The sequence below is a fragment of the Erinaceus europaeus genome, chromosome 1, assembly GCF_950295315.1.
Source record: "Erinaceus europaeus chromosome 1, mEriEur2.1, whole genome shotgun sequence".
NCBI lineage: Eukaryota > Metazoa > Chordata > Mammalia > Eulipotyphla > Erinaceidae > Erinaceus > Erinaceus europaeus.
Window position 1 is genome coordinate 32910709 of NC_080162.1, and position 9869 is coordinate 32920577.

The following is a 9869-nucleotide window of genomic DNA, read 5'->3' on the forward strand; positions in this document are numbered from 1 at the left end:
GGGGAGATAGAATGGTAGAGAGAGAGACACACACCCACAAACCTGCTTTACTGCTCAAGGAGTGTCCTACTGCCAGCAGGGAGCCGAGATAGTATGTGTGATTAGATTAACCAGGTGTGCCACCACCTGGCCTCCAACTTTCTCATTTTTTATGTAGAGGAGAAAGAGAAGATACCACAGCAACACCCTACCATCCACGAAGTTCACTCTGGTGCTACCAACAGTACTCTGTGTGGTATGTGGGCTTGAACTCAGGGTCTCACACACAAAAGCTTCTATCTGGTTCGTTAATCAAGTGTATTTATTTGAGATTTATTTTTTATTTGCTTCACAAGAGAGAAAACACCAGAATATCACTCTGGCATATGTGACCCTGGGGCTGGAACCTGGCATCTCATGATTTTTAAGTCCAGAATTCTACCTCTGTGCTTCCTACTGGGCTGCCCACCAATAATGTTTAACTCTTTTAGATTTAACTTCTGAATAAGCAATGTGTTCATGTGATTCAGAGATGTGAAAGGTACAGGAGAGAAGCTCTTCCCTCCTGCCCAACCTGCCCACACTTACATCTATCTGGTGTCTTTGACATTTTTTTACAGTTTATTTATACCCTGTATGTATATGAATGTATGTGGTCTTAGCTCCCCTGCTTTGATGCAGAAAGGACTTATCATAAGCCAGACCTCCCAGCTGGGAGGTTGTACTATAACAGTCAAAAGGACCACAGATTCTTTTAGCAATAGCAGGCACACCTGTGGCAGATGCTATCCATGTCCTGACTTGCTACTGCTCACTGCACATGGATAAAGTGTTATAGGGCCTCAGGCTCCCATTGGGCTCTCTGCACAAACCTCGATTCCCCACACTGGCTCAGTGGGTTCCATATTGCTACATCCTGCCTGGTTCAGTAGGTCCCAAGTCACTGCATTCCTGCATCCTGCCTGGCTTAGTGGCTATGCCTGTGCCTGCGGTCCCCCTTCCTGGCACGGGCCTTCTTTACACTAGCACCCCCTCATTCTGTAGGACTTGGAGATCCCACCTCCCACGAGGAATTCCAAGACCAGGCCCACAAGAATCCTTATCTGCTGTGGAACAAATATAATTAATGGAAAACTCTTATACTGGCTTCGATCTGCTCCTTACCTCTTCCACTCAATACCTCCTACCTTGGTAGGGTCACAGGCCATTTGTGATATATGCCCAACAGCTTCTCTAAGCAAAACACTTCCCCCATCCCATACAAGACCATGTAAAGCCACCTACCGTGGGATGAGCTGAACTGTGTCACGTACATGTGTGAGGTCACTGAGTAGGAGGCAAATTAACAAGATGGAACAAAACTCTTCCAGATCCAGGAAGAAAGCATGCCATTTGTCACACTTGTCTTGGAAGAAGGCAATAAATATTTTAGCAAGCTTCTCATCAATTATGGAAGCTAAGAATGTGTAACCAAAATAATGAACTTTGAGCCTCAAAAGGTTACACAGCATGCCCTGCCCATGTCTTCGGGGTAATTGTTTCTGCAGGAATGTTCTTTCCTGTGAAGACAGTCACTCAAACAGAACAATGCTGGCAGTGAGCACAGGTCATCTCAAGAAGGTCAAGTTCCTGTGTCCCCAGGGGTGGCAGGAGGACAGGGCCAGATGGGCACAGCTTTGTCCCTTGAAATTCCCATTGTTGGAGGAAGCTGGTGGTTTATTTCCTCCCTTCAGACTAATTAATACCCAGGAACTCTAATGTTCACTAGTACCAAACTCAAATTTTTCCATACCTAGCTATTTTTTTAAATGAATGTTTCTTTTATTTATTTATTTTATTTGCCTCCAGGGTTATCACTGGGGCTCAGTGCATGCACCATGAATTCACTGCTTCTGGAGGCCATTTTTCCCATTTTGTTGCCCTTGTTATTGTCATCATTACTGTTGTTGCCAGACAAGACAGAGAGAAATGGAGAGAGGAGGGGAAGACAGAGAGGGGAGAAAGACAGACAACTGCCAACCTGCCTCACCACTTGTGAAGTGACTCCCCCCTGCAGGTGGGGGCCCAGGGGCTCAAACCAGGATCCTTGTGCTGGTCTTGTGCTTCGTGCCATGTGCTCCTAACCCGGTGCACTACCGCCTGGCCCCCACTATTATTATTATTTTTTAATGAGCCCAAACAAGCAATGTTTTTGGCATTTAGAACCTTGGTGTACCTAGGGAGACCTGACCTACAGCTGCTACCTACTGAAAGTTCTTTTTTTTTTTTAAAGATTTTATTTATTTGTTTATGAAGAAGATAGGAGAGAAAGAATGAACCAGGCATCACTCTGTATAAGTACCGTGTGCTAACCGATTGAGCCACTGGAGCTCCAGAGGCATCACTCTTATACTTGTGCTGCCGGGGATTGAACTCATGCTTGAGAATACAATGCTTTACCTATGTGCCACCTCCCAGACCACACACCTACTGATAATTTAACATACTGCAGCTTTAAGCTCCTGATCCAGGCCTGGAGCCACCACCTGGGCACATGGCCCCCTCAGTACCTGCCATAGGGTGACCCCTGCAACAAGGGCTCCCTCTCATGCAATCTTGGCCGAGTTCCATCCACTGAAGATGCCTGATGACTGTGCCTCTCGAGGGTACATCTTTTCCTCAATCTCTTTCCCACCGCACAAGCACTGACACATGAAGGTTCTGGGTTGTGACATCAGTTGAGTGTAAAGTCAGCCTGCAGCAAGAGTCAGAGCCCCTAGACTGGCCCTGGGCCCAGGATTGCCATCTCAACAAACCTACTGTGAAGAGACATCTACAGGAAAGGATATATGATATACACAGTGATCATCTTTAACAGTGAAGATGAAGATGAGACATGCCAAGGACAGTACTTAGAGTAAGGGCCAAGGCTCTTAGGTTAGACTACAGGTGATCTTACTTTGCATAAAAGGCAAAGCAGACTGCAACACAGGCAACAGTCTAAGTTGTAGTAAATGGCAAAGCAGATCAGAAGATTGCCAGTTCATGAAGAAACAGCACCTAAGGTAATTAGTGTGTTAAACTAATTAGGAGCATCAAGTTGTCTTACATAATTGTACTTTGAGATGGTTCAGACATTCCCTCTTTTCATTTTATACCCATCAATCAGTTTTGCTTTAAAGAAATTATTTATTTGTTAAGTGAGAATGAGATATAGAGGACGCCAGGGATTGAACTCGGGACCCCATGTTTAAGAGTTCAAAGCTTTATCCACTGCACCACCTTGTGGATCCTCATTAATCAGTTTCTAACAAAGCCTGGCAATTCCAGCTCACTAGTCCTGGAGCCTGCCTGTAGGGGTGACTACACAGCGCAAAAGATGTCTAGAGGTATAGAGAAAATATTGCCAGATAAGAAGTGTGGTCTGAACCAAGACCGAAAGGTTAGCAATGAGAAGTCACTATAAGGAAGCACTAATACACGACAGAAGCTCAAACTTCTGGGAAGCTTCCCCCCTATTTTCCAAAATTCCATCTAATCTTGTGTGTCTAAAAAAGTAGCATGGCACTGTGGAAAATAGTGTGGCATTTCTTCAAAATACTAAACATAGAATGACTATATAGTCTAGCAAGTTTCTCTCAGAGTATATAGCCAAAAGAATTGAAAAAAGGGTTTAGAAAAGTCAGCTGTCGGGAGTCAGGCAGTAGTGCAGCGGGTTAAGCGCAGATGATGCAAAGTGCAAGGACTGGAGTAAGGATCCTGGTTCAAGCCCTGGGCTCCCCACCTGCAGGGGAGTCACTTCACAAGCAGTGAAGCAGGTCTGCAGGTGTTTATCTTTCTCTCCCCCTCTCTCTCTTCCCCTCCTCTCTCCATTTCTCTCTGTCCTATCCAACGACATCAATAACAACAAAAATAATAACTACAACAATAAAACAACAAGGGCAACAAAAGGGAATAAACAAGTATTAAAAAAAAGAAAAGTCAGCTGTACTCCCATTCTTCATGACTGCCAATAAGTGGAAGCAACCCAAAGGACCATGATTAAGTGGTTGAGTAAATAAAACATGGGCCATCTGTATAGTGGAATACTGCTCAGCCTTAAAAAGGACATCCTGATACAGGCCACAATATAGATAAGCTTTATGAGGACATTATACTCAGTCACAGAAAGACAAATACGGTGTGATTCCACTTACGTGAGATCCCCTCAGGAGTCAAATCTATAAAGACAGGAAGTAGAATAAGGGGATCAGGGGCTGGGGATAGGGGAAAATTAATACTAAACAAGGACACAGTTCCAATTCTGGAAGATAAGAAGGTTCTAAAGATGACAGTGGCAATGGATGCATAGCATCCGAGATGAACTGAGTATCACTGAGATGTGCACATAAAATGATGTAGATGATAAATTCTGTTGTGTGTTTAACCATAATTTAGAAAAACCTGTCCCCCATAAAAAAAAAAAAGCATTCAAGAATCACCTGCTTTATTATTCACAATAGCCAGAGTGGAAGCAGCCTAAATGCATATCAACAGATGACTGGTTAAAGTGTTATGGGATATATATCCTATGGAATATTACTCTGTGATCAAAAAAGATATTATGTCCTTTGGGATGAAACAGATGGGACTGGAGGTGATTGTGCTTAGCAAAATCAGTAAAGAGATAAAAGACAAACTACCAGATGGTTTCCATGAATCTAGAGATCTGATTTATATAAACTTGCCACCCAACAATAAAACCTAGATAAGACAGAAGCAAGCAAATTGTTTTTTTTAAAAACTACAAATTCACTGCTCCTGGAAGCCATTTTCCCCATTTTGTTCCCTTGTTGTTGTTGTTGTTATTGTTGCTATTGCTGTTGGACAGGACAAAGAGAAATTGAGAGAGGAGGGGAAAACAGAGGGGAAAAGAAAGACAAATACCTACAGACCTGCTACACCGCTTGTGAAACGACCTCCCTGCAGGTGGGGAGCCAGGGGCTCAAACATGGATCCTTACACAGGTCCTTGCACTTTGTGCCATGTGCGCTTAACCCACTGCGCTACAACCTGGCTCCCGCAAGCAAACTTTTTAAAAAAATTTTATTTATTTATTTTCCCTTTTGTTGCCCTTGTGTTTATTGTTGTTGTCGTTGTTAGATAGGACAGAGAGAAATGGAGAGAGGAGGGAAAGACAGAGAGGAGGAGAGAAAGACAGACACCTACAGACTTGCTTTACCACCTGTGAATTGACTCCCCTGTAGGTGGGCAACTGGGGGCTCAAACCGGGATCCTTACTGGTCCTTACACTTTGCACCACATGCGCTTAACCGGCTGCACTACTGCCCAACTTCCAAGCAAACTGTTTTTAAGACTTGTGAGAATTATGGTGGTTATTTATGGGAGGTTGGAGAGTGGGCATATGGAAATTCTGTGGTAGGTGTGGAACTATACACTGTGATCTTAAGATCTTGTACCAAACTATTAATAACAATATGTGTCTGTATAAAATCTTTATATTTACTGTCATTCCTAGCCACAGATCTTCTAACAGCCTTTATATTTTCTGTTGGGACACGTCCAGGATACCTATCTTAAGTGTGCCAGGCTTGTGCCTGCTTCAGGTTTACACAACCCATGGCCTAATTCCTCTGTGGAGCTGACAACTTCTGTAACTTGTCAGATGCTAACAGGGGTGTATAGAACCAGAGTTCTGGCCAGGGTGCCTACAGCAGCATGATAAGCACCTCAGGTGAATGAGGAGGTACGTGACTTGTTGGCCCTTGCAGGCATATTATTTATTTTTTTTTTAATATTTTTTTGTAATTTTATCTTCCCTTTTGTTGCCCTTGTTGTCTTTTTATTGTTGTTGTAGTTATTGTTGTTGTAGTTGATGTCGTTGTTGGATAGGACAGAGAGAAATGGAGAGAGGAGGGGAAGACAGAGAGGAGGAGAGAAAGACAGACACCTGCAGATCTGCTTCACCGCCTGTGAAGCGACTTCCCTGCAGGTGGGGAGCCGGGGGCTCGAACCGGGATCCTCATGCCGGTCCTTGCACTTAGCGCGACCTGCGCTTAACCCGCTGCGCTACAGCCCGGCTCCCCAGGCATATTATTTCTAAGATCCCACTAGGGGAACTAATTAGAAGAAATCTTGAAATATTTTAAGTTTGTTGGAAGAGACTTAGTGGCCTTGCTATTCATTATCTCTGGTGTAGCTCTTAAGCAGATGTCTCTTTTCCAGTTTGCTCCCCTTGTTAACGAACCATCGGACTGTCAGAGAAGTCAGGACATATTTTTCTCTCCTCTTGGGGCCTCCTAAGCATCTCCAGCAGAGAATATCTCCAGCCCCTGGGTGCTACCACTCACTCAAAAAGCAACTGAGTTTTTCTTCCCAATTCCAGCTTTCCTGGGAGATTTGAAGTCACCTAGGTAGGAGCATTTACAGCAGAAAAATGCCACACATGCCATAATGATGCTGTTTTACTTGGCGTGGATTCCATCTGAGGGACAGACCCTGAACAAGATCCAAAGATGCACCATGCCTGGCACCAGGGACAACACCCAAGGTCTCACACATGAAAAGCATGTGCTCTGCCATTGAACTACATATATCTCTAGCCCCATGACCAAAAGGTGATGTAAGGAAGGCCAGGCCACAACCGAAGCAGTAACATACACACCAGCACTTGCTTCAGGAGGGTAATGGGGTACCTGGGTCCCCACTGACTAACCAAATCTGAAACTACTGATGACTCTTAGGTCACAGGTCCCAAACTGGCCAGTGGGAATTAGATGGTGAAGTGTGTCCTCTATAACCCCAACATGATTAACTAAACCATGTCCAGCTTCATGAACACAACTTGTATGCCCAGCTTCCAGAAGTGAAAGATTTGTAAACCAAAGCCACCTGGCCCATGTATGAGTGGTGCCAGATGGTGACACTGTCACACCATCGTCAGAGCCCTGAGTGGCACTTGCCCAGTGCCCCACACCTTACCGCCCTCATAGTAGTGCTGCGTGGACTCCTCAAAGGACCGGTCATAGCTCTGCTCTGTGTAGGATGGCTGCTGGTAGGCGTAGTCCCCGTGCCCTGAGACATAAGAAAACAGTCTGCTGTCAGCAACATCACCTCTAGTCCTGGCAACAACATGTTATCAGCAATACCTGATCCCAGTCCCAAGAAAATAGCAATAGGGTGAGAGCACCGGTCAGGGAGAGAATTCAAGATCCCCAAAAGGACATGGCCAGGAAACCCCTCCCACCATTCACAGACCCAAGGCCTTCCTTAAAATATATATGCTTCTCAGATTATCACGGTAGCTGACATGCATAAAAGGGTGTGAGGCAATTCAATGCCCAAAGTAGGATGAGGAAACAGGAACCATTTGATGTTAACTCTGGTTTGTGACCATCACCACTACCTGCTCCTGTGGTATCTACTGGGGTTCATGACCCCTTATGAAGTTTGTCCCCGTTATACTACAGGACCTGACTTGCCCACAACAGTTCCCTGCCTGGGTCTCTTCCTCCCCTCAAATCTCACCCATCTTTTGGTGATCACTTTAGGTGCCACCCGCATGAATCCCAGGACTATTTAAAGATGACTAGGTGACATATTAAAAGAGATGTGCTCTATAGAAGTGATTGGGCAGCTGGGAAGAAAAGATTTAGACTAAAGAACATCAAGTGAGGTGGTCTTATAATACCCTCCTTACAATACTTCCAATTTTTCAGAGGACTCCACACTAAGGCCTTTAACCCCCTGTACCTCTAGGGGTTAAAGAGCCCAAGGAGGCCCTCACCTCCACACCAAGCCCACTCAGGCAAGGGACACTTTGCTAGCAAGCATCAGGGCTGCTGGGCCTGAATTGTGTATGACCAAGAAGCAATGGAGATGAGATACAATTGGGGGCCCACGTAGCCTCCTGTGCCCTCAATGCTGTGGGAAATTGGCCCTGGCTGCATGCACAGGTGGTAAGTAGGCTGGCAGGTGGGCAGCCTCACCGTCAGGATAGTACTGCTGGCTCATGGGCTCTGAGGCAGCCTGACCATGGCCATACTGCTCGCCACTGTAGTACTCCTCCTGACCCAGATACTGCTGGGATGAGCCTGAGAGGGAGGGATATGAGTGTTAGCTCAGAACAACTGCCCTCAACAACTGTGCCATCTGAGGTCATGCCAGACATCCCCCCCACACACACACACACAATACAGTCCATCACCTTGGACTTTGACTTACAAACACAACTGTCCCTTAGGGGCACCTCTCAACACATACTTCATGCTGACACTGATCCCACACAGGAATTCAGTGCTTCTAAATATTAACAACCTGTGAAGCCCTCCTCCCCCCCAGCTCAGGCCCTCAGTGTCCTCATGCCTTGTGCCAGCAAGTACGGCTGCCGAGTCAAGTCTTACCTTGCTGTGAGGGCCGGTAAGGTGCCAGGGGCCGCTGTCCCATCATGCTATTCCCCTGGCCACTCGGGCCCATCATGGCAATGGACGACTGACCCTGGTAGTGCTGGCTCCCGCCCTGCGCCGAGTTGTAGTGGGACGAGGCTGCCTGCTGGTGCATCATGGACACTGGGCGACATGACAGACCCCAAATAACCCCGAGAAACTCCCAGGGCAGGCACCTGCCTTCCATATCCAGCCCCACTAGCCTTCCCTAGGCTGAGACCCCACTGCTACCTGCAGCTCTCCCCAAGCCATTCCTGGTTCTATGTTACATCTTCACCCACTAAGTGTGTCATCAACTTTTAAAACTGTGTTGTTCAGAAAATACCAGAAAGCACTTCGGGACAGAGTTGCCACTTCCTGTCCAACTTTAAACATAGGCAAACATGAATCCTTTCCCTCCAGTTCTTTATTTCCTGAGGCTGGTCCTGAGCAGATCCTATACCCACCCTGTGACACTTAAGGTCCTAAGGGTGGCCCCATCTCAGCCTATTCATTTATGTCATCTCAGCTCAGGCCCCTAGAGCAGTGCTGTCCAGCAGAACAGGATATCTCATCAGCAAATAAAAACAAAACAGTTGGGGAGGTGGCACACTGGCTATGCAAAAAGATTTTCATGCCTGAGACACCAGAGATCTCAGGTTCAATCCCCAGTACCACTATAAGCCAGAGCTGAGCAGTGCTCTGGTAAAAATAAATCAAAACTAACAAAAAGGAGGTGGTTCTATGTAACTAAAATACAACAATTTTTAGTAAATCTCTAATGTAAGAAAGTTTTCAAAGACCACACATACTCTTTGTCTGTCTTAAGTCTTTGGGCCTCCACCCTGTTCACGTGTGCCTCAGGTCCTGCCCTCCACCTGTGGGAGCCCTGCCCTGTCCTCCAAGCATAACACATGCCACCCACCCCTGAAGCTATCTCAGTGAGCTGTCTACACCACCACCACCTCCCATAGCTGAAATCTGTACTCACATCCCATGTCCCATCTCTCCAGAAGCTTTCGCAGTGGATAGACCCTGGGATTTGTCCTCTCTTCCCCTCTAGCACTTGCCCAAGGTCCAGTAGGAGGGCAGCCCCTGGGGACCATGTGCACAGAGGGTGCTGGGGGTGGGCGGTACCTGGATTGGACTGCATGTTGATATTGGCCCGAGACACATAGTTGCCAAGGGCACCTTACCTTGTCCCTGCAAGGGGCACACTCTGCGAGGTGGGTCCCCGAGTGGCTATAGCCGGGTCCTGTGCCGTGGCCACTGCCTGACATGCTCATGGAGGTCGTGGGCAGCGTGCTCTGTGCCGTCTGTGGCATGGACACATGGTTCGGACCTGCAAGAGGAACAGGCAGCAGTGTCATGTGGAGGATGGGACCCCTAAGTCTATATGAATCTATTTGCCAGCAGGCCTGGCCTCACTGCAGACACTCTAAGCTTCCTTTATAACTATAAGGAGGGTCAACAGTGATTGAAGTGAAC

General features: G+C 46.5%; 1 protein-coding gene across 1 annotated transcript in view; it reads right to left on the reverse strand.

Annotated features, from left to right (window-relative positions):
- SS18L1 (SS18L1 subunit of BAF chromatin remodeling complex) overlaps nucleotides 1-9718 on the reverse strand; it is a 30092-nt gene extending 20374 nt beyond the window's left edge. Inside the window, 5 exon segments of the mRNA XM_060179795.1 lie at nucleotides 6940-7032; nucleotides 7947-8051; nucleotides 8361-8525; nucleotides 9519-9615; nucleotides 9617-9718. Coding sequence (XP_060035778.1) covers nucleotides 6940-7032; nucleotides 7947-8051; nucleotides 8361-8525; nucleotides 9519-9615; nucleotides 9617-9706 — 550 coding nt within the window. The 5' untranslated portion in view covers nucleotides 9707-9718.
- Nucleotides 9719-9869: the final 151 nt, after the last annotated feature.